This window comes from Bos indicus x Bos taurus, chromosome 4 (assembly GCF_003369695.1).
Source record: "Bos indicus x Bos taurus breed Angus x Brahman F1 hybrid chromosome 4, Bos_hybrid_MaternalHap_v2.0, whole genome shotgun sequence".
In the NCBI taxonomy this organism is placed as follows: domain Eukaryota; kingdom Metazoa; phylum Chordata; class Mammalia; order Artiodactyla; family Bovidae; genus Bos; species Bos indicus x Bos taurus.
In genome coordinates this window covers 87,228,678-87,256,470 of record NC_040079.1, presented here as the reverse complement: position 1 = coordinate 87,256,470, position 27,793 = coordinate 87,228,678, and the positions used below count along the sequence as shown (strand labels likewise).

The 27,793-nt window shown below is 43.8% G+C and overlaps 1 protein-coding gene across 13 annotated transcripts in view; it reads right to left on the bottom strand.

Moving 5' to 3' along the window:
• LOC113891612 (multidrug resistance protein 1) overlaps nt 1-27,793 on the bottom strand; it is a 102,805-nt gene that overhangs the window by 13,647 nt on the left and 61,365 nt on the right. For 6 of the 13 annotated variants that reach the window (XM_027539892.1, XM_027539894.1, XM_027539895.1 and 3 more), the window contains 7 exons: nt 25,389-25,535; nt 24,078-24,185; nt 20,359-20,436; nt 17,575-17,658; nt 13,646-13,849; nt 4,060-4,160; nt 2,000-2,140 (listed from right to left, as the gene is read on the bottom strand). In XM_027539892.1, coding sequence (XP_027395693.1) covers nt 2,000-2,140; nt 4,060-4,160; nt 13,646-13,849; nt 17,575-17,658; nt 20,359-20,436; nt 24,078-24,185; nt 25,389-25,535 — 863 coding nt within the window. Of the gene's footprint in view, nt 1-1,999; nt 2,141-3,090; nt 3,236-4,059; nt 4,161-13,645; nt 13,850-17,574; nt 17,659-20,358; nt 20,437-24,077; nt 24,186-25,388; nt 25,536-27,793 lie in introns of those variants that run through there. The other 7 variants (XR_003510818.1, XM_027539898.1, XM_027539902.1 and 4 more) reach the window with 7 other exon arrangements.

Below are 27,793 nucleotides of genomic sequence, written 5' to 3'. Positions count from 1 at the left end.
TGGCTGTCTTGCAGCAGTATCTGTGGCCATCAATAACAGATACAGGCAGTTTTGCTGGAATTGGATCAGAGTCTTAGAAAACCCGTGAGCCATGCAGCAAACAAGAGAGTTCCTTAAACAGCCAGATAGTGTGCTGGTCTCAAGATGCTCTGAGTTCTTTTGGGTTTTTTTTTGGCCATGCTGCAGCTTCTGAGATCTTAGTTCCCCTTAAGGATCGAACTTAGGCCACAGTATAGAAAGCAACCGAGTCCTAACCACTGGACCACCAAGGAAGTCCCTGCATCGCCATTCTTAATCTACATCATGGGAATCATAGCAGCTTCAGGTCGGGAAGGACTTCACAGGATGTCAAGTCCAGCTCTCCAAGTTTGTGCCAGGGCGCACACCCCAGGCCAGCTCCCATCCTTTGTTTCAGGAAGGAGGAAGTTTGCTAAAGGAAGTCTTTTGTTAATCAAAGAGAAATGTACATCCTTTTGCCTAATACAGCCCTTCAAAGAACTGGAATATTATTTAAAAAGCCCTTTGCATCTTTGGTAACTCCTTTCACTCCCAACATTCCAGCCACCTTTTTCTGGACACATTGATCAAAATGTCTTTTTAAACAGTGGGCCTAGAACCGATACAACATTGGGGATCTTCCCAGGATAATACCGTGAGTCCATGAACAAATCACTCAGATGGTTCATTTGGTCTTCTTATCTAGACCTGTGGCATCTTTTTCAAACAGATAGCTCTTCAGACAGGTCTCCCCTATCTCTTACTCAGAAGACTTATTTTCCGAATCTAACAATCTAAGAGTCAGCAACTTCCATCAGTTGAATACCTTAACCTCAGAGTAAAGCACTAATTCAGATTCTCTGGTGACTCAGAAGGTAACGAGTCTGCCTGCAGTTTGGGAGACCTGAGTTCAATCCCTGGGTCCAGAAGATCCCCTGGAGAAGGAAATGGCAATCCACTCCAGTATTCTTGCCTGGAAAATCCCATGGACAGAGAAGCCTGGTGGGCTACAGTCCATAGGATTGCAAAGAGTCGGATGGGACTGAGTGACTACACTTTCACTTTCAAAGCAATAATTATCAAATAATTATCTAATCAAGCACCAATACCAGTGAAGCCTGATTACAATCTTTTGGTCATAGTTATAAAGAGCACCTGCATATCATCGGTCAGAGGTTGAGTGGAAATTTTACAATCTTCTGTTGGGGTCATCCTGGGAAAACTGGAATGCATGCACAAATCGATGTCTAAATAGGATGTAAATGTTACACTGACACATACTTCCAAGTTTCAATGATGCTGGTTTAACTATAAAACTGTGTCACCACTGATTATGGTAGCTATTAAAGGGCAGCTCACACATCACCAAATCAAGACACTCAGAAAAATTACACTCACTTTTCACTACCAAACCACGTATTTTAGTTTAACTGTATATTCAGTACTTTAGAAGGAAGTCCAGGCCTGTCTTCTGACTCAGGTACAATCTTCTGCATTTCACGGTGATGAGCCAGATATTCCCATAGAGCTTTCCTTTTTCATTCCTCAATTTCTCCAGCTCTTACCTTCTAATTCCTTTTCTCTTATCAAGCAAAGCAAATGTATCCTAGAATATTCCAGGGCTCTCAGACCTCAGTGCTCCACATCTATTCTTTAGCTGCCCTGTTCAGAATCTTCTCAAAGGAACCAGGTGCTTGACTCTGGGTGAGGCTTCTTCCCAATCACCTAGGCCTGCTGGAAACCCCTTGATGAGTCACCGAGCCATGGATTTGAGAATGTCAAATGTGTCAGCCAGTACTGGAGAGAAGGGCAGATACCAATTCCCCAAATGGAATGGGATGCTTTCTGAGTAACATGGGGACTCAGAGGCAAAAATGCCAACTTCTGAATCACCAAAATCTCTTCATGAAGCTTCACAGTAAGGCTTCCTATCCAGGCATGAAGCACATGCACCTTGGTTTCATTTCTAGAGCCCGACTGTCAATAGGAGCCCCGTACTTACAAGAGAACATCCTGAAACTCCATGATGCCTTGTGCCACCAAGTAGGCACCAAACCGGAAACAGCCAGCATAGGAGAAATACATCATTGCCTGGGTGAAGGCAAATGTAATTCCAAAGACATGTGCTTTCCTCAAAGAGTTTCTGAAAAGAAGACATTCTGACATTTACTTGACTTTCATTTCTCAGTCCTTAAAACATAATCTTTGATGCGTTAGCAGTAGGGGATGGTGGCATAGCAGACAAAATGGGTTTCATTTCCAAAACACTAAGTTTGGTCATCACATCTCCACTTTAATGGAGAACTAACCACACCTCGAAGTGTTGAGGTCAAGGTAAAATAAGCCAAGGACAAGAAGAGTTTGTTAGGGGTTAGTGCACTCCTTCCCTTTCCCCCACCCGTGGACATGTAACATATACGTACTCTACACTGATCGCTCAACACGTGTTGACCCAAAACCCATGAGCTTCAGGGACGTGAAGGGCCATGCAGAGGTGCCAGCTGTGTTCTTGACCTTGGGGACCCAGGAGCTGAGCTGGATTATTCATGAAGTGGAAGTTTCCCTTGTAACACGTTACAGCGAGAGAGGAGGCACTAACCCTCTGGGGGTTTAGGGAAGGTGCCCCCAGGGAGTTAACACGTGTGGTTTTGAGCCACATGGAGCTGGCTGGTGTTGGCACAGACTGGTGAGTGGGCCTGTTTCAAGCAGAGCAGCTCAGCCTCTGTTTCAAGGACTGGGATTTAAACAATTTTTTTCCTATAAAAAGGGTCTACTATAAAACCCAAATCTGTTCCTTTCATTGTATAAGAAACAAGAGTCAAAGAGGTCGGGCCTGCTCGTATCCACGTCACTTTTTAGAGCACTCACCGTGAGTTCATTAAAGGACAAAGGGTCTGCACTGGAGACAGGTAAAGAGAACAAGGAAGGGAGGGTGTCCTCAGGAAGCACCACACCCTCAAGCCTCACAGACACCCCAAATTTCACGTTCCACAAAGAACTCATTCCCAGCAGGATCATGTAGTAGGGTCATCACTCAAACACAGGGTCAGAGCCATTCTCAGTATCCTTGCTCCCTCCCCTGCCCTCGGTTACCTGCTCTCACAGGTTCTACTTCAGAGACGTCCTTGCCTTAGGTCAGGTCCTGTGATTCCTCTCTTGGAGAATTACAGTTTAGTTCAGTCGCTCAGTCGTGTCCAACTCTTTGCGACCCCATGAACCGCAGCACGCCAGGCCTCCCTGTCCATCACCAACTCCCGAACTACACTCAAACCCATATCCATTGTGTCGGTGATGCCATCCAACCATCTCATCCTCTGTCGTCCCCTTCTCCTCCTGCCCTCAATCTTTCCCAGCATCAGGGTCTTTCCAAATGAGTTAGCTCTTTGCATGAGGTGGCCAAAGTATTGGAGTTTCAGCTTCAACATCAGGCCCTCCGATGAACACCCAGGACTGATCTCCTTTAGAAAGGACTGGCTGGATCTCCTTGCAGTCCAAGGGACTCTCAAGAGTCTTCTCCAACACCACAGTTCAAAAGCATCAATTCTTCTGCACTCAGCCTTCTTTATAGTCCAACTCTCACATCCATACATGACCACTGGAAAAACCATAGCCTTGACTAGACAGACCTTTGTTGGCAAAGTAAGGTCTCTGCTTTTTAATATGCTATCTAGGTTGGTCATAACTTTCTTTCCAAGGAGCAAGTGTCTTTTAATTTCATGGCTGCAATCACCATCCACAGTGATTTTGGAGCCCAGAAAAATAAAGTCAGCCAGTGTTTCCACTGTTTCCCCATCTATTTGCCATGAAGTGATGGGACCAGAAGCTGAACGGTTCTATGAAGACCTACAAGTCCTTCTAGAACTAACACCCCCAAAAGATGTCTTTTTCATTATACGGGACTGGAATGCAAAAGTAGGAGAATTACAACTGCTTCCCAATTGGTTCCCTTCTAGAAGTCTCTCCACTTACTCCCTACCTTCTGGTCAAAGTAATTTTCCTGAAAACAAACCTGATGATTGAAAAAGTCCCCATACTCCCCTCCTACTCATCAGTGGCTATTACCTGTATGGTACCTGCAAACTCTGGGCATATATATATTCAAACCTCTCCTCCCAAGTCAAAGAAACAACAGTCCGGAAGTTTTCTATCGCTTCAGTGGCAATCTGTAACAGAGAACACTCCGTCACTAAAGGTACAAAAGCCAGCAGTGGCAACGAGTTGGAATTCCACTAGAGAGATTAATATTATATATTAAATAATATTTATTATGACCTCTGAGTTTCTTTGCTATGGAAAGAGATACTAAGTACGTTATCAAATTGAGTTTTAGATCTGGAAAGAACATGAGCTACTTTAAACTCCTCTCTGCAGAAAGAGATTCTCAAGTGTCAACAGATGAAGACCCTTATCTAAAGCCACATAGCTTTATAGGACCGAAAGTAACCTGAGAAATCAGTATTTACCTCTATTGAAGTGCTCTTTCTTCTATGATGGTCACATTTTCAGTTCATAATTATTATAATATCATTATAATTGCTATTATTAAAAATATATAATGTTTATATTTTTCTCTGTATAACTGTCATTTGAGACAACTAAAGAATATTTGGAAAATATTGAAAAGATAAAGAAGGTAATGGAAAGTTACATATTGGTGTGTTTTACATAATAGCTTACATGCTGTTATTTTCTAAAAATATACCTGTTTAACAAAATTGGGCTGCAGTTTTATGTTTGGCTTTATAGCCTTATTTTTTACCTTAACAAACATCAAGAGCTTTTTCCAAGGTTATTAAATATATATATTAACAATGGGTTGTTTAAAGGGCCACTGAACAAAGCTTTTACTGAACAAAGTTTTCCGTTCTTATTAAAAAGAATGCTGTGAAAACATCCTTGCACATTTATGTCCCTATTAAATTATTCTCTTAGATATTCTTAAAAGTGAATTAACAAAGTCAAAGAAAATAAACTAATTTTTAAGGAGTACAGCACATATTAACAATTTGTTTTCCAGAAAGTTTCTATCATTTGATTATGTTTTAGTTGAAAGTTAACTTCCATCAAGGCTATCTCATTAGGACAAATACATCATTTACCACTTTTTAGAGTCTGGGTAAAAAGGCTATAGAAAATACAGAAAACACCAGTGTACAATACAAAATGATATTTCAGCCTGCTTCAGCGTGGGACCTTAAAACCTCTGTCTTGTTCTCTTCGTCTATAAAATGAGGGTAGAAAAGAGGGTCTCTGGAGTCCCTTTTAACTCTAATTTTAAGACAAATAAATAATTTTTAGATTGTAAGTCTAAATTATAAATCACTAAGAGAAATTACCCATATTAAGATGTTCTTCCTTTCTCTGGCCTCTTCCCTAGTCAGAATTGACTCTAATACAGACAAATTCAATTATATGAGAGTGATTTATGGCACAAAAATCACAAATCCAAAACCTCACTGATTCTTTACTGAATCCTACACCAATACCTAACTTCAAAGATAATAGTGAATATTTGATAGGACATTGTTAGTTTTAAAGACTAATGCAAAAGGCTACTAGAAGAAAGAAATTAATACCATATTCTTAAAAACACAAAAATTATTTTAAAAATATAGTTAAAAATATTATGTTCTGACCCAGCAGGCCAACAAGACTGAACTAAGTTTACCATAAGCTACTAGCAAATACAGGGAAATGTCCAGATTCAATTTATATTAAAATATTTTATGCAATTATTTACATATTATAAAAATTATACTTATTTTATAAATTACTAACAGTGCAGAAAGCAAAAAGTTAGAGGAAAAAAATCTACCTCCAGTCAAACCCTCAGAGATAATAGTTGGTAGAAATATTTTCATTTATGAGGCTTCAAACACAGAAAAGAGGCTTTTTTTGCATTAGTTAAGAAAATTCAGCAAACTTTAAAACTGTCTGCTGAAACAAAACAGACTTTACTGTGAATTTCAATGTAATGATTTTAAGAAATACTTATTTCTGGGCACATTTTTTCTAACGTCACTGTGTATTGTTCGGTTTGTAACGTCATCACTTTATACAGTGTGTGGAGAGCCCAATAAAAGTGAGAGTTCATGAACTGCACACCTTGAATAGTGAGTAAAATAATATAATCACTGCACAATCATCTTCATCTTGTCACACAAGAAGAAATTAGAAAAAGCCTTAATTAGTATTGCATCCTCGCAGCTTCATTTACTCCAAATTTTACATAGAGACTCAGTAACCACTATGAGGAAAGGGATGTTGTAATTTATAAGAAGAGGAAATATCAATAGCACTGGGTTTCCCTCAGAAACCATCATGTACTAAATCATTTTTAGGAATGCAAAAAATATGCACAGGTTTCCTGAAAAACCTCACACTTCTCTTCCTACCCTTGTAGAAACTCAAGTGTGATTACGGCTTTTATTTCTAAAAAAGAAAAAGCATCTATTCTACAAAAATATTCATTCGTGAATAATGTGACAGAAATCAATGGAGCAGGGATCACGAACAGCGTAGAGGTTTTAGGAGCCGGCTCTGACATCACACAGTCCTGCTCTGCAATCCTGGCCCTGCTCCGTCCTTCTAGGGAAACCAATAGATATGATACTGGTCCCCACCTTAGTAGGGAAGACGGTCATCAATCAATAAACAAGTGGGAAAGAAACATCAAGTGCTGAAAAGTGTCAGGAATGAACTCGAATGTCAGGAGAGACCTCTCAGAAGAGCTATGAAGACCAGAGGGAACCAGCTTGGAGTTTTGTAGGAACTGAAAGAAGGCCCATGAGGCCAGGGCAGGGTGGATGAGGGAGACAGCAGCGCAAGACAGGGTCAGAGAAGTCATCATGGGCTGGCTCATGCAGAGTTTAATAATCCAGGGTTGATTTTCTTGCCAGTGTGATCACAAGTCACCAGACGGGTGGAGGTTAGCAAGATCTTATTTATGTTTATAAGAGATGACTGTGGCCTCTGTCAGACAAATATAAAAAGTGGACAGACAGCCCAATTAGGCTGCTGCTATGTGACTTTGGGCAAGTTACCTGACTCTTCTGAACCCTGAGTTTTATGATCTAATAGGGTAATTCAAAAGGGTTATTGAGAGTATCAAGTGAGAACATGTAGCATTCTTAGCATGATGCCTGGTATATAATAAACATCAATAAATTGATTGTAGCCTGAGAATGACGATCAGATGGGAGCTGACTTTTACTATTTCATAGACTGGTAGGTCGGAGAAGGCAATGGCACCCCACTCCAGTACTCTTGCCTGGAAAACCCCATGGACGGAGGAGCCTAGTAGGCTGCAGTCCGTGGGGTCGATAGGAGTCAGACATGACTGAGAGCTACTTCACTTTCACTTTTCACTTTCATGCATTGGAGAAGGAAATGGCAACCCACTCCAGTGTTCTTGCCTGGAGAATCCCAGGGATGGGGGACCCTCGTGGGCTACCGTCTATGGGGTCGCACAGAGTCGGACACGACTGAAGTGACTTAGCAGTAGCAGCAGCAGCAGCAGCAGACTGGTTGGTGCAGCAATCACTTCCCCTACCTGCTTTTATCTTTCTCACAAACCACCACTGATTTAGAGCATTTACCTCATTCCCGACCTTTATCCAGAAAACCTGCTATACTCAAACATATCTGTTTCCATCTGCACCCTTTCACCTCCCCCACTTCCAACAAGTTACCAGAGTTTTAAAGCTAATGCAATACCTCGAAGGTGAAAACCTGTGGCTTACAATGAACCAGCTTCCGACTGGTCATCTTCCTACAAACAACCTAAACCTCCGCTCTGGGACACTCTGAACACCTCCATAAACGATGACACTAGAAACAGTAATGCACTTGCTTTGTATGCACGTTTTTTCATCTTCTCATTAGATGAATCAACACCATAGGGGAAAATCCCACAAAGTACAGGATTAAACGAAGTGACTGGTCACAGGACGGACTCCCTGCCAGAGGCCAACGTCACCTGGGCCTGACCACAGCCAACGTCTGAGGGCCAGCACCATGCTGCTGGACTTCAGCACCAAAGGGAAACCTCACATGAGGACTTTCTCCCCCAGACAATCACTGAGAAGCACTAAAGCTGATCCAAAGAAGTTTCCTGAAGGAATCCCAAGGACAGAGGGTACAAAAAGTCAGAGGAGATAGCAGGGAGGCAACGGAAACAGTGAGAGTGCTGATAACCAACCAAAGGACCCTCTTCATCATCCTTATTGGTGAGGTGCCTGGTCCAGAGACAAAGGACCCAAGGCCACTGGATCTGCCCAGGTCGCTGCCTTGAATCTTAGGCACCTTGGAGGGTCCACGGGTAGATGTCACCCTATCCTAGACGGTAGGCCTAGTTCTGAGGGAGCTCGGCTCTGACTGCTCGTTTCTGCAATGATACAGATCATGTGATATCAGACTATGCCCCACCATCAGCAGACCTCTGTTTTATTTTTTTTAAATGGAGGATAACTGCTTTACAATGTTGTGTTGGTTTCTTCTGTACAACAATGTGAATCAGCTCTAAGTGTACGTATACCACCTTCCTTCTGAGCCTCTCACTTACCCTCCATCCTACACCTCTAGGTCAGCACAGGGCACTGAGTTGAGTTACCTGTGTTAAACAGCAGCTTCCCACCAGCTATGTAGTTTACACATCCAAGGAGTGGTGGCTGTGCGGGCGCAGGAGAGCCAAGAGGAGCTACTCCACGTTCAAGGCCAGGAGGGGCGGCGGTGAGGAGATACCCTTCGTCCAAGGTAAGGAGCAGCAGCTGCACTTTGCTGGAGGAGGCATGAAGAGATACCCCATGTCCAAGAGAAACCCAAGTAAGATGGTAGGTGTTGCGAGAGGGCATCAGAGGGCAGACACTGAAACCATAATCACAGAAAACTAGTCAATCTGATCACATGGACCATAGCCTTTTCTAACTCAATGAAACTAAGCCATGCCGTGTGGGGCCACCCAAGACGGGCAGGTCATGGTGGGGAGGTCTGATGGAATGTGGTCCACTGGAGAAGGGAATGGCAAACCACTTCAGTATCCTTGCCTTGAGAACCCCATGAACAGTATAAAAAGGCAAAATGATAGGATACTGAAAGAGGAACTCCCCAGGTCGGTAGGTGCCCAATATGCTACTGGAGATCAGTGGAGAAATAACTCCAGAAAGAATGAAGGGATGGAGCCAAAGCAAAAACAATACCCAGTTGTGGATGTGACTGGTGATAGAAGCAAGGTCCAATGCTGGAAAGAGCAATATTGCATAGGAACCTGGAATGTCAGGTCCATGAATCAAGGCAAATTGGAAGTGGTCAAACAAGAGATGGCAGGAGTGAATGTTGACATTCTAGGAATCAGCAAACTGAAATGGACTGGAATGGGTGAATTTAACTCAGATGACCATTATATCTACTACTGCAGGCAGGAATCCCTCAGAAGAAATGGAGTAGCCATCATGGTCAACAAAAGAGTCTGAAATGCAGTACATGGAAGCAATCTCAAAATGACAGAATGATCTCTGTTCATTCCCGATGCAAACCATTCAATATCACAGTAATCCAAGTTTATGCCACAACCAGTAATGCTGGAGAAGCTGAACAGTTCTATGAAGACCTACAAGACCTTTTAGAACTAACACCCCAAAATGATGTCCTTTTCATTATAGGAGATTGGAATGCAAAAGTAGGAAGTCAAGAAACACCTGGAGTAACAGGCAAATTTGGCCTTGGAATATGGAATGAAGCAGGGCAAAGGCTAATAGAGTTTTGCCAAGAGAACGCACTGGTCATAGCAAACACCCTCTTCCAACAACACAAGAGAAGACTCTATACATGGACATCACCAGATGGTCAACACCAAAATCAGATTGATTATATTCTTTGCAGCCAAAGATGGAGAAGCTCTATACAGTCAACAAAAACAAAACCAGGAGCTGACTGTGGCTCAGACCATGAACTCCTTATTGCCAAATTCAGACTGAAATTGAAGAAAGTAGGGAAAACCACTAGACCATTCAGGTATGACCTAAATCAAATCCCTTATGATTATACAGTGGAAGTGAGAAATAGATTTAAGGGACTGGATCTGATAGATAGAGTGCCTGATGAACTATGGAATGAGGTTCGTGACACTGTACAGGAGACAGAGATCAAGACCATCCCCATGGAAAAGAAATGCAAAAAAGCAAAATGGCTATCTGGGGAAGCCTTACAAATAGCTGTGAAAAGAAGAGAAGTGGAAAGCAAAGGAGAAAAGGAAAGATATAAGCATCTGAATGCAGAGTTCCACGGAGAAGGCGATGGCACCCCACTCCAGTACTCTTGCCTAGAAAATCCCATGGACGGAGGAGCCTGGTAGGCTGCAATCCATGGGGTCTCGAAGAGTCGGACACGACTGAGAGACTTCACTTTCACTTTTCACTTTCATGCATTGGAGAAGGAAATGGCAACCCAGTCCAGTGTTCTTGCCTGGAGAATCCCAGGGACGGGGGAGCCTAGTGGGCTGCCGTCTACGGGGTCGCACAGAGTCGGACACGACTGAAGCGACTTAGCAGCAGCAGCAGCAGAGTTCCAAAGAATAGCAAGAAGACATAAGAAAGCCTTCTTCAGCGATCAATGCAAATAGAGGAAAACAACAGAATGGGAAAGACTAGAGATCTCTTCAAGAAAAAGAGATACCAAGGGAACATTTCATGCAAAGATGAGCTCAATAAAGGACAGAAATGGTATGGACCTAACAGAAGCAGAAGATATTAAGAAGAGGTGACAAGAATACACAGAACTGTACAAAAAAGATCTTCACAATCCAGATAATCACGATGGTGTGATCACTGACCTACAGCCAGACATCCTGGAATGTGAAGTCAAGTGGGCCTTAGGAAGCATCATTATGAACAAAGCTAGTGGAGGTGACAGAATTCCAGTTGAGCTATTTCAAATCCTGAAAGATGATGCTGTGAAAGTGCTGCCCTCAATATGCCAGCAAATTTGGAAAACTCAGCAGTGGCCACAGGACTGGAAAAGGTCAGTTTTCATTCCAATCCCAAAGAAAGGCAATGCCAAAGAGTGCTCAAACTACTGCACAATTGCACTCATCTCACATGCTAGTAAAGTAATGCTCAAAATTCTCCAAGCCAGGCTTCAGCAATACGTGAACCTTGAACTTCCTGATGTTCAAGCTGGTTTTAGAAAAGGCAGAGGAAGTGGAGATCAAATTGCCAACATCCGCTGGATCACTGAAAAAGCAAGAGAGTTCCAGAAAAACATCTATTTCTGCTTTACTGACTATGCTAAAGACTTTGACTGTGTGGATCACAATAAACTGTGGAAAATTCTTCAAGAGATGGGAATACCAGACAACCTGACCTGCCTCCTGAGAAACCTATACGCAGGTCAGGAAGCAACAGTTAGAACTGGACATGGAACAACAGACTGGTTCCAAATAGGAAAAGGAGTTTGTCAAGGCTGTATATTGTCACCCTGTTTATTTAACTTATATGCAGAGTACATCATGAGAAACGCTGGGCTGGAATCAAGACTGCCGGGAGAAATATCAATAACCTCAGATATGCAGATGACACCACCCTTATGGCAGAAAGTGAAGAGGAACTAAAAAGCCTCTTGATGAAGGTAAAAGAGAAGAGTGAAAAAGTTGGCTTAAAGCTCAACATTTAGAAAACGAAGATCATGGCATCTGGTCCCATCACTTCATGGGAAACAGATGGGAAAACAGTGGGAACAGTGTCAGACTTTATTTTTTGGGGCTCCAAAATCACTGCAGATGGTGACTGCAGCCATGAAATTAAAAGACGCTTACTCCTTGGAAGAAAAGTTATGACCAACCTAGATAGCATATTGAAAAGCAGAGACATTACTTTGCCAACAAAGGTCCATCTAGTCAAGGCTATGGTTTTTCCAGTGGTCACGTGTGGATGCGAGCGTTGGACTGTGAAGAAAGCTGAGCGCCAAAGAACTGTGGTGTTGGAGAAGACTCTTGAGAGTCCCTTGGACTGCAAGGAGATCCAACCAGTCCATTCTAAAGAAGATCAGGCCTGGGTGTTCATTGGAAGGACTAATGCTAAAGCTTAAAGTCCAGTACTTTGGCGACCTCATGTGAAGAGCTGACTCATTGGAAAAGACTCTGATGCTGGGAGGGATTGGGGGCAGGAGGAAAAGGGGACAACAGAGGATGAGATGGCTGGATGGCATCACCGATTCAATGGACGTGAGTTTGAGTGAACTCTGGGAGTTGGTGATGGACAGGGAGGCCTGGCGTGCTGCGATTCATGGGGTTGCAAAGAGTCAGACACAACTCAGCGACTGAACTTAACTGAACCAAGTCTGTATATGTCAAAGACCTCTTTGTTTCTTAACTGAGGTACAACTTGCGAGCATGACTGTCTGCGTTTGAATAGTGGCTCTGAAACTTATGAGCTCTGAGGCACTGTGGCATTACCTGCCTGTGCCTCAGCCTCATCTGCGAAAGGAGCTAATAGAAGAACCTATCTCACAGGTACCCCTGGGGAGTAGAGCAACTGCCATACACGCATCTGTTCAAAACAACAACTCTACTCAAAACTCGGTAATAACCTAAATGAAGAAAGAATTTGACAAAGAACAGATACATGTGTAACTGAATCACTTTGTTGCACACCTCAAACTAACACAACAGTGTTAATCAACTATACTCCAATATAAAGTAAAACTTTTTGGGAAAAAAAGGGGAGATTCAAAATGCAAATCAAGCAACAATAACAAACAGGCAAGCACGCAACATGGTTCCCCCACTCCCAGAAAAATGTATTAGGATAAAGGGTAAACGGGGCTTCCCAGGTGGTTCCGTCAGTGGTAAAGAATTCGCTTGCCAATACAGGAAACATGGGAGATGCAGGTTCGATCCCTGGGCTGGGAAGACCTCCTGGAGAAGAAAATGACAACCCACTCCAGTTATTCTTGCCTGGGAAATCCCATGGACAGAGGAGCTTGGCAGGCTATAGTCCATGGAGTTGCAAACAGTCGGACATGAGTGAGTGACTAAAAACAACATTAACAGATGGCAAACACAAGTAACATGAAGGGAGGAGGCGTAATGAAAGGGAAAGAGGGATGATATTTTGGCCAGTTAGAGTGAATACCTTTAAGGCTTTTCAAGTTTTTAAAATCTCCCCTCCCCACATCTAATTAAATAGGCCTCCTTTCCTCAATAAAGCAATGGATTTCTGGAGAAAGGGGAAGGAAGGAGAAAAAGTGATATGAAAACAATTGTAACTAGAAAAGTCCAACAAAATTAGTCTTCAGTCTGTGAGTCTAAGACTTTGTTTTGCTACTTTTCTTCAGTTTGCAATCTGCTGAATAAGTGTCAAATAAGACTGCTTTGAGGAATGGTTACAAAAACATTCTCAGGGACTTCCCTGATGGTCCAGTGCTTAAGACCCCTGTGCTCCTAACGCCAGGGGCCAAGGTTCAATCCTGGTCCAGGGACTAAGATCCCACACGCTGCAACTAAGTTCACAGACCACAAGGAAGACTCAGCACAGCCAAATAAACAAAAACAAAAGCCATCCTCAGAGCACAGAAAGTAGCCACGACTAACAGAACAACACTGCTTAGAATATTTTACTTACCCAGGTCAGAAATGTTATCTCATTTGACTCACCTTCCCAGCACCTTCTAGTTCTTTCTTATCTTTCAGGGCTTGTCCAGACAGCATTTTCATTTCAAGAACTCCTGTTACTTCAAGGATGGGTACAATTGCTAACAGGAGAAGTGTTAACTGCCAGCCATAGATGAGGGACATAATAATGCCTGTGCCAAGATTTGCAATATTCTGGGTAATTACAGCAAGCCTGGAGCCTATAGCCTGCAAAACAAACAGAAAACACTGTTAGAGAGACACCGTCCGATCATCTCTAAAGTCCACGCTTAGGTATTTTCTTAGGGATTGTGAAAATTCAGCTTTGTGAAAATCTCATCTCCTCAGTTATAAGCTAATAATTAAGTTAGTAGAAAAAGTTTACATGTAACTTTATTTGGTTTCCCAGATGAGGATTTTCATGACTTCAGAATAAATACTGAAAGTAGGTCAATAATTCAGAGTTCAATTATATATTTCTATCTCATTTGACTTTTTAATACCACAAAACTTTTCATTAAACAATGACACCATGATCCATAAAGCAAGCTCTGCAAATTAGCAAGATAAAACAGTCTGACAATTATGTTGAACTGGGACTGTTGGAAACTTCCAACGTTAGATGCATAACTACCCATCAGTTCAGTTCAGTTCAGTCGCTCTGTCGTGTCCGACTCTTTGCGACCCCATGAACCACAGCATGCCAGGCCTCCCTGTCCATCACCATCTCTCGGAATTCACTCAAACTCACGTCCATCGAATCGGTGATGCCATCCAGCCATCTCATGCTCTGTCGTTCCCTTTTCCTCCTGCCCCCAATCCCTCCCAGCATCAGAGTCTTTTCCAATGAGTCAGCTCTTCTCATGAGGTGGCCAAAGTGTTGGAGTTTCAGCTTTAGCATCATTCCTTCCAAAGAACACCCAGGCCTGATCTCCTTCAGAATGGACTAGTTGGATCGCCTTGCACTCCAAGGGACTCTTGAGAATCCAAAAAGCATCAATTCTTCGGCGCTCGGCTTTCTTCACAGTCCAACTCTCGCATTTTTACATGACCATTGGAAAAACCATAGCCTTGACTAGACAGATCTTTGTTGGCAAAGTAATGTCTCTGCTTTTGAATATGCTATCTAGGTTGGTCATAACTTTTCTTCCAAGGAGTAAGCGTCTTTTAATTTCATGGCTGCAGTCACCATCTGCAGTGATTTTGGAGCCCCCAAAATAAAATCTGACATTGTTTTCACTGTTTCCCCATCTATTTCCCATGAAGTGATGGGACCAGATGCCATGATCTTCATTTTCTGAATGTTGAACTTTAAGCCAACTTTTTAGCTCTCCTCTTTCACTTTCATCAAGAGGCTTTTTAGTTCCTCTTCACTTTCTGCCATAAGGGTGATGTCATCTGCATATCTGAGGTTATTGATATTTCTCCTGGCAATCTTGAGCCTAATATTGATCATTGAGGGTATCCAGATATTTTGTGGCTTATTTGAGATGCTTATTGTGTTTAGAGGGCTTCACACGTGGTACAGTGGTCAAGAATCCACCTGCCAATGCAGGAGATGCAGGTTTCATCCCTGGGTCAGGAAGATACCCTGGAGCAGGAAATGGCAACCCACTCCAGTATCCTTGCCTGGAGAATCCCATGGACAGAGGAGCCTGGTGAGCTACAGTCCATGGGGTCGCGAAAGAGTGGGACATGACTGAGCTAGAGCTAGAGAGACTGTGTTCAGGAAAAATACACAGAGATGAATGTTATGGAATTTAAATTTAAGAGACTAAGCAGGCATCAGAACCTTCAGTTTACATGCCAGAAGGAGCCTGAAGCACAACTGTCAGAGGCATTCAGTTATTTCCAACTGAAAAGTCAGAAGTCAAAATACAAAGTCAATTCACTTCACTGCTCTACACTTCTTTCCCTTACCCTGGAAATGCCCCACGACCTCAAGCCTTTCCAAACTCCTGCTCTGGCCCATGTCTTATTAACTCTCCAAATTTCCTCTGCCTGAGTAGGGCCATTCTCAGGGAAAGATTAATGATGGAGAACAGTCCAGAATGGTCATTTCCACGTCTGGGGCCTTGGTCAAATTTTTTCCCAACCCTAAAATGACTAGGTACACTGATTAATAACCAAAGCTTCTGTCGGCTCCGAGTTTTAAGACAGAATTCTTTCCTAGCCCCCTGCCTCAATTCAACCTTCTGAAATCATTTGAAACTCATGTTGGTATAAACACCAAGCCAGTAACTAGGGGGAAACAGTATTAAAAAACTACCAATAGCTCTATAATTAAATTTCATACCAAGGAATTGCACCAGGGCTGCAAGAAATGGCATATATAACAGAGCATTTATTTTTATCTGATGCCATCACTGAGCTTATATAAAGGGAGGTTTAGCCGTATCTGGCATAAGTCAGAGTGGAGTGGCCTTTCGAATCAGCTCTGTATTTGGACATTTTCAATTTCAAAGTCAAGGGTTATAATCTGAAAAGAGTCTGTGGCACAGGCAAGATAGAGACTGTTCCTTTTTCAGTATCCACAAGCCCTACTCAGAACTCATTTCCCACAGCACCCGACTGCAATAAGCACTCAGAACATCCTCCAAGTTCACAGCAGACAAATTACTCCAGTACCTAAGCTTCCATACACATAAATGTTTCACTGAGGATGGCAGCCAAGGCCACAGAAATAAGTAAAATGAATCAAAGATGCTTCTTTAAGGTACATGAAAGATGATCCAAACAACCTAGAACCTTAAGCTGGCGGGGAAGTAAGCCCCTTGGCATAGTATGATTAAATGCTTCTGGTGACATTGCACTGGTTACTGTTACTGTTCTTTATTCTAATGACACACTCACCATCCCAATATCTATTCCTCATACAGAAAAAGAGTCTCTAGAACACTCCATGGGAGAGCATAGATTACTAGAAGCCGGAAGTTTTTCAACGAGGAGGAGGGTAGGTAACATTCTAAAGCCAGAGCCCAAGAGTGCAACAAGGTTAAGACAAACTCCATCATCCTGTGGATTTTTGTCATAAATAGACCAGGTGGCACTAGTGGTAAAGAACCCGCCTGCCAAGGCAGGAGACGTACCAGACGTGGGCTCAGTCCCTGGGTCAGGAAGATCCCCTGGAGGAGGGCATGGAAACCCACTCCAGTATTCTTGCCTGGAGAATCCTCATGGACAGAGGAGCCTGGCGGGCCGCAGTCCATAGGGTCGCAAAGACTCAGACACAACTGAAGCAACTTAGTTTGCACACATGGTGCAGTTAAAGAAGAAATTATCACTTTACCCACCAATCAAAACCTGCTGGTCTAATAGTTTCTAGTTATATTAATTAAAGAGATTCATGTAGCAGCAGAATTTAAGTTTTATAGTCTGATACAATTGTTCCTTTTACCCTTGTTTTAATTTTTTCATACTCTTTTCATTTCTTTCAACCTTTGTCTAGATTTTCTTCCCTCCCCTCTGAATTCAGAGACGGGGGAGCCTGGTGGGCTGCCGTCTATGGGGTCACAAAGAGTCGGACAAAGAAAGCAAACTTTCTTACAGCAACTACACACACCTTTTTTCAGTAGCAATTACAATTTTCTGGGGATTAGCAAAGCATTAAAATGGACTGAAAAGATAAAATAAAAAAAGACTGGACTTGCATGATACACTGATAAATACTTCCTTTTTAAATAATTATCCTTCTACATGTATTTAGATAATAGCATGAATAAGATGGAAAATAACAAAACAAAGCTCAAAATTCATCACTGTTATAGTGATACAGCATATGATATTTAAATAGATAATATTTTTTTCCATAAGACACATGATATATTGCATAGGTTAAAGGTTTGACATTTTCTAAATGATGATGAGAATTAACTGTAGCGAGAGAATTAGTTTTGTGCTCAAATTCTAAATGGCCCATTAGGACAATCACAGCAGAAATAAGGTAGTCATACCCCTTTAACTTGAGCAGCGTCACTGGCAAGCCTGGTCGTCAATGCTCCTGTGGTGTTTTTAGGGTCATCGAACCAGCTCACATCCTGTGGCAGAGAAACTCATTTCATTATCTTAAAGCCTGATGCATGAGACCTTCAGCTCAAGAGACTGACAGGGTGCCCTTATCTCCTACATTAAGCACTTAGGATTTGACACTGAATAGATAAGAAAAGGACTTAATAAAGTCATAAAGAGAACATTTCTCAAATAAAAATTTTTTTGAGTGCCTACTCTGTTCCAAACATAATTGCCAGGTGTTGGACCTATTCAACAGTGAACAAAAATGACAGACTTGCTGCTTTCATGAAGCAGATTCCAGGGACAGATGCCACAAATTAATATACACCATGCCAAGGGGTAATAATGCTAGGAAGAAAACCAGAATGGGGTAAGAAGGGAAAAGAAGAGGGGGCAGCACCATTTTATAGACTGGGGAGGTGAGTGAGAAGGCCTTCTCAGGTGACCTTTGAGCAGAGACCTGAGGACGGAGAGGGATGAGAGTATCTGGACAAGGAAGGGACAGCACATGCAAAAGCCCCGAGGCAGAGGCATTTTTGATCTGCTCACATACAAGCAAGAAAGCGTAAAGGTCATCACCAGCCTTAAAAGCACCTCCATGTAAATGTACAGAAGCTGCCTCTTCCTCAGGACAGACATCCATGCTCACTGGGCTCTCCCTCTTCCCTACCCCATATCCACTTACGTCAGCCAATGTGTAGAGAGTAGACTGTGTATGGGGAAGGAGGTGAAGCTCTAGGAGATGAGGTCTGGGGAGGTAGTGGGGACACAGAGTTTGTGACTTTACTGGCAAATGCAAAGATTCCAAATTTGGGGAATTCCCTGGTGGTCCAGTGGCTAGGACTCCACGCTTTCACTGCTGAGGGCCTGGGTTCAATCCCTGGTCAGAGAACTAAGATCCCACAAGCTGCATCACGTGGACAAAAAAAAAAACAAGATTCCAGATTTTACCCTGAGAGATATGGGCAACTTTCAGCAGCTTTTAAGCACAGGGATGTGATTTAACTTTTATCTTAGAAGAATGATTCTGGTTCTTGGGCAATGAATGAGTGAACTAGGATAAGGATTGAGGCAGTGAGACAGGTTAGGAGGCTGTTGTAATATCGGACAAAGAAGAGGAGACAAGGATAACTCCTAGGACTTTAACCTGAGCAACTGGCAGAATGGAGGGGCCGTTTACTGATATTGGGGAGGTCTAGGTGAGGAGTAAGCCCTTTGGCAAAGGGTGGGAGGGGTGTCCAAAGCTCAGTTTTAGAGACATTTGGTATGAAATTCTTAATAGACATTCAAATAGAGAAGTCAAATAAACAGCTGACTATGGTTTATGGCCGAATAAATGAATTGGGTTTTAAAAAAAATCAACCAAAGAAATCTAGATTAAAGTTTAACATTCAACATAAAATAGGATTTTCTTTATAAAACCACTTACACTTTTAAATACAAAAATACTAAAAATATTGTGAGTTTGAAGTCTCAGTCTGTATCTGTTACAAAAATAACTAAGGTCCTAAGAAGTTATGTCAACTGTGATTGCAGTTAAAGCAGCATTTATCAAATATTCAAGAAAAAACTAATTATAATGCATTATAATTTATTATAATACATATCCATTTGCTTTTTAAAAATTGTTAAGTGCTTAAGTGTCTCCCCAATGGAACATAACTGCCACATATACAGGCACCACTCTGACTTGAAGACCTTACAATACCTAGTATTATGCCTTGTAAGCAGAAGGCACTTAATGCATGATGGCCGGACTGAATAATTGGTGGAGAGGGTATGACACAAATCCTCAGCTCAAAGCCAAAGTATAAGGGGCCTAGGAGTCGGCCTACGGCCTGGCAGGGGAATGGGGCATTTTAGCCCTGGGCCCAGGCCCTGAGTCTAGTTCGGATCTGTTATAAATACCGTCTGACTGAAAATCCTGACAAGAGGCCCTACACCAAACAGTGCTCTCTCACTCACTGGACTTGGTCCTGGCTCTGTCAGTCCCAAGCCAGCAATCCCCATAAACACGGCTTGTTTTTAAGCAGCAGGGGGTCATTATACTTATGAGCCAGGGTTTAAACCCTGCCCCATCTCCCCAGGTATATCTGAGGCATTCTTCTGAAGTATCACCGTATTAGTGCTTTTAAAATGTAAAGTTACAAAGTCACAGGCAAAATGTGTGTGATTGTTAAAGACCCTTTGAACTGATCTGCTTTGAGTGACATGTGTAGGACCCCTCTCCCCCTTCCCCTGAGAAACATTCACATCCACGTGCTGTCAGGGCCTGGGAGGTGCCCAGTGTGGGAGACCTAAGTCACTATCCGCTAGTAACAGTGCAGCTGGAACGAGTCTATCAGCCAAGCCCCTGCACAGAAACCAAGCAGCAGCAAGTGGGCCGCGGGGCTGACTTTTGATCTGTGGAAACAAAGGGTTCAGAGGGCACCTCTTGGCAGGAATAAACACGAACATCACGGGTCTCCCAGGGAGAGAAGGAAAGAAGGAGAGGAGAGGGATGTGGGGGCACGGAATATTGCTTCCATCTCCTCCGCCTGCAGCTGCTGAGGCGGAGGGCGGAGGGGAGCCCGCCTGGGAGACGCCATCTGGCGCGCGGGGACCCTGGTCCCGAGCCCATCCCCAGCAGAGCACCCCGGGCTCGCTCTGCGGCCCCAACAGCAATCCCAGCGCCTGCCCACAGGGCACAGTGCACACCCCCCGGGCGCCATCCCCGGCAGACCTACCTGCCTCAGCATCGACCTGAAAACCAGGTACCGCAGCCGCCTGGTGAGGATCTCGCCCGCTTTGCCGAAAGTGAAGCCCTGTGGGGAGGGACACGCCACAGGGAGAAGGCTGGTCAGAGGCCCGGCCGCCGGCGACACCGCGGGAAAGGGACGTGGGGTCAGCGCCGGGGCAGGACACCAAAGTCGGAAGCCCGGTTTCAAGGCTTGGCGGCCCTGCTCCTCAAACAGCGACCACGAGAGCGTGGCACACCACCAGCAGAGCTGGGAGGATCTGGTTCTGACATCGACACTGCCGCGCCCCAACCAGCCGGCGGGCCCATTGCGGATCTACAGGAAAGTGGTTCCTCTGTCTCCCTTCCCACTCCCGCTTCTCTCTCTCAGGAACCAGGGCCTGCCACTGAGGAAGCTGGAGAGTTGTTCCCAAGGCAAGGGGAATTTGACTCTAACCCAGGGCTTTATATTATGAATCATCCCAAGCAGGAAAATTTTGAGAGTGAATTGGAGAGTGGGGGGGTGGGGGGTGGGCACTGGTCACAGTTACACCAGACCTAAGGTGCAACCTGGAAAAACAGGAATCTGTAGCCGCTGCAGCCATAAAAGATGCAGAGAACAAAGATATCAAATGCTTTGTTTCCAAGTCAAAAGAAAAGCCAAAGTCTGGAAGAGAAATAGGTTGGAAAGGAAGGCTTACTGGAGACAGAGTTTTCTGCACTGATCTCCCCCCTTCCCCAAGGATATGACCTATGCCTGGTAGGAGAGAAGAGCGTAAGATGTGATTGTATGGCCATACTGGGCCACATCTGGGGAGGAAGGAGGACAGACCCTCATCCCGGGAGCTTGGCGATATATAGGGCCAGACTGAGGCACTGCACCACTTTCTCTCTGGAGCTCTGGGAAGGGGAAGTTCACAGATGGAGCCTGCCTGCCACACAATGGAAATGGCTGGATGGTGCTTTGGAAGAAGGAAAGCCCTAGTAAGAGCCAAGAGTCTCCAGCAGCATCTGAGACATGATGAAAGGCAACCGTAGCTCCTCCACACTCCCAGGGGGCAGGCTGGACATCATCAAGAGAGAGAGAGAGAAGAAACTCGGGCAAAGAGCCCAAGTGGAGAGACAAACTCTTCCTCATGGTCCTGATCAAGGGGGACAGCCAGGCTGGACCGTGTAACTGCAAGCCACCAGCCCCTCCGGTCACCAGTGTGAAGCGGGGGGCAGGGGAGGTGCACAGACCAGCGCCCCCCACCCAGTGCTGCAACTCTGTGTACCCTCTCTGCTAATACACACCAAGCCAGGGACAATGGGGAGATAAAGAGACCCTGGATTAACTGAGTTGAAGCCTGCCATTACCAAAATGATTAACTTTACTAGGAAATGACCAGATGAAGTTTTCTGCTTTAAACTGAATGAAACCTGAACTGTCCTGCCCACTATGAGAATACTACTCTTGTCATTTGGTTGAGAACCAGCCATTGATAAGTATGTCAGGAACATCATCTCCACAAGTCCTCAGGACAAACCTATAATTACCACTTTACAGAAGAAATGGAGGTTGAGGGAGGCTGGGAAGTGGCCAGAGGCTACAGTTCTAAGGTGGCAGAGCTGGAATCTGATGTGCATCTAAAGAATCTTAACCAGAATGAGCACCCAGAGCCTGGACTTCTTCCTTGCTTTTCTAAATGAGGGGCTAACACCATGTTCTAATCCCATTGTTGGCACAGTGCCACCTCTGCACTTCTGAGGTCCTGGAATTCAGAGCCTTTGTTCTCACCTCAGTTTGCCAGGCAAGCCAGGCTCCACTCTCCCTGGGTATCACTGTGTGACAAAGGTACCACTTTGTCTGGCTTTGCGTCACCAATTCAGATTTCCAGCTCAAAGCCTATCCTGGTCCCAACTCCTTAACCAACTGCACCCTCAGCAACCTCTACATTCTCCCAACTTCTCTGGTGTTAATACTTGGTACGACAATCTGTATACAAGTTAGAGTGTCACATTTATTCTCGTATGATCAGATTCCCCAAAGAGACTTGAAGGACTCAGTAACAAAAGATTCCAGGGTTTGGGATCTCCTGGTGGCTCAGATGGTAAAGCGTCTGCCTACAATGCAGGAGACCCGGGTTCGATCCTGGGGTCGGGAAGATCCCCTGGAGAATGAAATGGCAACCCACTCCAGTACTCTTGCCTGGAGAATCCCATGGATGGAGGAGCCTGGCAGGCTACAGTCCATGGGGTCGCAAAGAGTCGGAGACGACTGAGTGACTTCACTTCTATCATGTCCAGAAAAGTGTCGTATCTATTCAAAATACATAAACATGCTCACACCATGCAAAATTGAAACGAGTCGCCAGTCCAGGTTCGATGCACGATACTGGATGCTTGGGGCTGGTGCACTGGGACGACCCAGAGGGAGGAAATGGGGAGGGAGGAGGGAGGAGGGTTCAGGATGGGGAACACAGGTATACCTGTGGCGGATTCATTTCGATATTTGGCAAAACTAATACAATATTGTAAAGTTTAAAAATAAAATAAAATTTAAAGAGATCTATTGAGAGTTCTATCTTAAAAAATTACATGTGACTAACCATTCATTCTGGAGAAGGAAATGGCAACCCACTCCAGTATTCTTGCCTAGAGAATTCCGTGGACAGAGGAGCCTGGTGGGCTGCTGTCCGTAGGGTCACACAGAGATAGACACGACTGAAGTGACTTAGCATGTATGCATGCATTGGAGAAGGAAATGCCAACCCACTCCAGTATTCTTACCTGGAGAATTCCAGAGACAGAGGAGCCTGGTGAGCTGCCATCTACGGGGTCACACAGAGTCAGACACGACTGAAGCAACTTAGCAGCAGCAACCACTCATTCATTTAATAAGTGATTATGTTTATAATCATCTCACACACAACTAGGATCTTACCTCTTTTCATCATCAAGAGTCTGCTGCCATTCTCCCCATTCTAACAGATGAGGGAACTGAGGCTTACACAGTTTCAGTTATTTACTTGCCCAAGGACACAGAATTAGGAACTGGTGCAACTCATACCTGACCCTACACCTAACACCAAAGCCCATACTGCCTTACCATGCGGAACGTCTAGAGTGCTTAAACTCCTGGCAATTTCATTTCAGCCAAATGATCTGCAATCTGTAAAATCTGATACTCCACATATGCTTACTACAGTTTTTGTTTGAAAACTGACATTCTTCCATAATTAGAAAGGTTCCTTCTTCTTTAGGAAAAGAATGACAAACTCTTCAAATATTTTTAAAATCAGCATGACTGGCTTGTGGGGCTCTGAGGTTTGTTCTTGCTTTTAGAACACTGGAAGATACTTGAGTATCAGAACTGGATGGCAGTACTTATATATCCAAACATGTGTCCACAGCTCCCCTAGCTTCCATTTCTAAGACCCCTGCTTTTACTTCCAATCATTGTGTTAGATCAAACCCTCTCCGTTCCCTCTGACTTCATGAACATTTCCAGTCAGGGGAGAAGGTTGGGAGAAGGAAGGAAGCAAGGGTTCCTTCCCTTGGGGTGTAAGAGGAAGCCACAGGAAGAAAACATCTTTGATTTAAGTCAAGGAAACTGACTGCTAAGAGCCCAGTGACTAGAGGAACGACTCTACTAAACAGCAAATCACACAGATGTTTAATAAATCCCGCCAGTTGGGTAATGATACATTTCTCCAAATGGAAAAAGAAAATGAAAATGTGGACACTTACCTGAAGGAAAAATGTAATAAAAGAAATAATTCCAAGGATTAGAAACAACAGTGAAAACAAGTTACTGTTCTGTCGTTTGGTTTCATCATCCTTATCTCTGGTGAAGATCTGGCAAAGAAAATATTTAAGGGTTTCAGTACCACTGACAAAATAATTCACAGTCTGACCCATTTTACATCTAGTTATAGTACTTGGGGTCAAGAGGGCCTTAGCATGTGGAGCTCAGGCAGGCTTCCCGAAGGCCAGACTTCAATGGGGCGATATCGTGCCTTCCCTAGGGGCCAAGGCCTGTCACTCATTCATTGATCCATCCAACTCTTTCTCCACTCATACTCCTTTTTGAAGTAATGGGTGCTTCAAGTCAGCACCAAACCCACTACCGCAGAACTGAGGACAAATACTATTTTATTCCTCTGATGGAAACTACACTGTATGGCAGTCTGTTGTTTCACACGGCGACATTTCCAACTGTCCCAAGGTGTCTGGAGACACATTTGCTGATGTGGTTTTGGAGAGCCCAGGAGGTGAGCTCATATATTCAGCCCAGGTCTCTCTGAAGAAAGGAGGCTTCTTCAGCCAGCCTTCTTTGTAGGGTGGCCTGTTAGACAGACAGTGGGGAACTACAGCCAGCTCACCTGGAACCACACTAGGAGACCCTGGTTAAAAGAGCTAAACAGGATGCCTTGGGCTCAAAACGCATGCAGAGAACAACCACTTCACAGGGAAAGAAAACCATCCTCCTTCACTCTGGGCCAAAATCTGACTTGTGAGATTGTAACTTTATGGTTGGAAATGCCATCATGAAAAGCAGGGCGACCAGTATCTGTCAACCTGAATCTTTTCAAGCCGTCCCATTTGTTTTCATCTTAATACGAAGGACGGACATCCCACAGAGGCCAAGTGCTCAGCCCCATCACGTCCTGACAAGCATCCGAGTCAGAGAGTGGCTCTTCCTTGAGCTGGTGAGATGAATACGTGAGGAACCCTGTACACCAGTCACAGAACTGTTGCTGAGGCTGACTCAGAGTCCAGCGATGGCAGGTAGGGGACAGTCACCTGGTCAGTTTCATGGACTGTTTTCCAGGATCTCATTCCAGGGCCCTAGGATAGAAACCAACTGCCACGACAAAGTAAGTTTTGAAAAATCAGTTTTCCTATCACAAATAAAACTTCCACTCCAACATCTTCAAGCTGTTAATATGAAGGTGCAACGCATGTTGTTGTGGCTTTTATATAAATTTACAAATACAAACAGTTCATTCTTTAGTCAGGACTCACAGGTAAGTCCCCAAAATGAACATAAACACTTACTCCTATAATCCTTGAAAGTATGACTGAGAATCCTGGTTGCAGAGCTCCATTTATAATGGCGCAACATACACCAACCACAAAATAAGGCCATTCAGTTATATTCAGCTTCAGAATCCTCCAAAAGGAAACTGGAGGTACGCTTTCATCCTGGAGAACACAAAATATTACAACAAACCTGTTAGGAAAATAACTGATCTTAATGGATTGAACTGATGTACAGTTGTTCTGTATGCACAACAGGTTTTAAACAAATAGATCTTATTCCTACTTCCTTATCAATTGATGGCTATGTAACTTTTTTAAAGAGTGCTGACAGATTCTGTTACATTGTGCCTTCATTTTTAAAGAAATACATGATGATTCCATAAATATTTAAGTCTGACTGGACATCTGGAATGTGACAAACATATTTGTAAGGATGAAAGAACAAAAATGTTTGTATTTGAAAACTCACTATTATCTCTTTACATTATAAACTCTAATTCTAAAATTCTTATCCTATAAATTATCATTCATAAATTCCACCTTAGAGTTAACATGTTGAGATTTGGGTCTGTGGACCAAGCTAAGGGATAGGACAGGTAATTCTGGATAACCCTTTCTTGCTCCCACGCCTATCCCAGCCTTAGCCCACTCTTAAAGACATCAGTCTGCAGCCTCCTTTGTACCCAAGTTTCTTCTGTACTGAGCTTTCTGTCCTGGCTTTGGGATCCAATGATACTCCTGTGAGTTGATTTTCTTCTGATTAGACTGGATCCTCTGAGAAGGCAATGGCACCCCACTCCAGTACTCTTGCCTGGAAAATCCCATGGATGGAGGAGCCTGGTAGGCTGCAGTCCATGGGGTCGCTAAGAGTCGGACACGACTGAGCGACTTCGCTTTCACTTTTCACTTTCATGCATTGGAGAAGGAAATGGCAACCCACTCCAGTGTTCTTGCCTGGAGAATCCCAGGGACGGGGGAGCCTGGTGGCTGCCGTCTATGGGGTCACACAGAGTCGGACACGACTGAAGTGACTTAGCATAGCATAGCATAGACTGGATCCTGAATCTTGGGAGGACGTGTACAAGTCATCAGTTTTACTTAGGGGTATTTTCTAATTCAAGTTCATTTCCTTTTGTCTAAAATAAACAAGAAATATGCATAAGTTGGTTAGGCGGAGTTAACCAATGAAATCTAATTGCTCAACAGCAGATATCAAGGAAAATGGTAATTTAAATTCTTATGGGAAAGGATGAAGTGGAACTGCCATTTTTTTGGTGTGATTATATTTGAAAATTAAAACCATTAGATAAGGGATCCCCATAAACTATGCTGAAACAATATGGCATCCATTCCAAGTATCTTATCTAGTCACCTCCTTTGTGTGAGTGTTTTTGGCTCAATCAGATTTGCTTTGGACCAGTGCTGTGCTGCTGCTAAGTCGCTTCAGTCGTGTCCGACTCTGTGTGACCCCATAGACGGCAGCCCACCAGGCTTCCCGTCCCTGGGATTCTCCAGGCAAGAACACTGGAGTGGGTTGCCATTTCCTTCTCCAATGCATGAAAGTGAAAAGTGAAAGTGAAGTCGCTGAGTCGTGTCCGACCCTCAGCGACCCCATGGACTGCAGCCTACGAGGCTCCTCCGTCCATGGGATTTTCCAGGCAAGAGTACTGGAGTGGGGTGCCATTGCCTTCTCCGTTGGACCAGTGGCATCACACAAGTAACGGTGCAGGTCATACTGTGAGACACAATGTTTTCAGTAGACATGTCAAAGAAACTGATAGGTAAGATTAACTTTAATTATATATTTTATCTAACCTATACTCTATCTAAGATATTAGATTAACATGTAATCAGTGTAAAAACTTTTTGAGATAGCTTGCATTTTTCTTTGGACTAAGTCTTTGGACTCTGGTATGCATTTTCAACTTACAAACACTTCGATTCAGATTACTCACCACTAACATGCTCAACAGCTACGTGTGGCTAGCAGCTGCTGGAGTGGATACTGCTACGGCAGCTGGTAAGGCGCTCACTCGGGTCCTACTCTTTTTGCCACCCCATGGACTGTAACCTGCCAGGCTCCTCTGTCTGTGGAGTTTTCCCAGCAAGAATACTGGATTGGGTTGCCATTTCCTTCTCCAGGGGATTTTCCTGACCTAGGGATTGAACCCACGTCTTTTGCTTAGCAGGCAGATTCTTTACCACTGGGCCTCTACAAAGCCCTTGCTAGAGTGGATAGCTCACTTTTAAGCCTTTTTAACTTTACCTTTCTCTATCCTTCTTCATTTCTCTCCTTTTAAGAGGGGAAAAAAAAAAATCTAAAACCTGATGTGATCCTCAATCCCCCTGCTTCCACCCCAAATTTTTTTCCCTCTTCTCAAGATAATCAATAGTAACATTTATTTATAGTACCAAATACA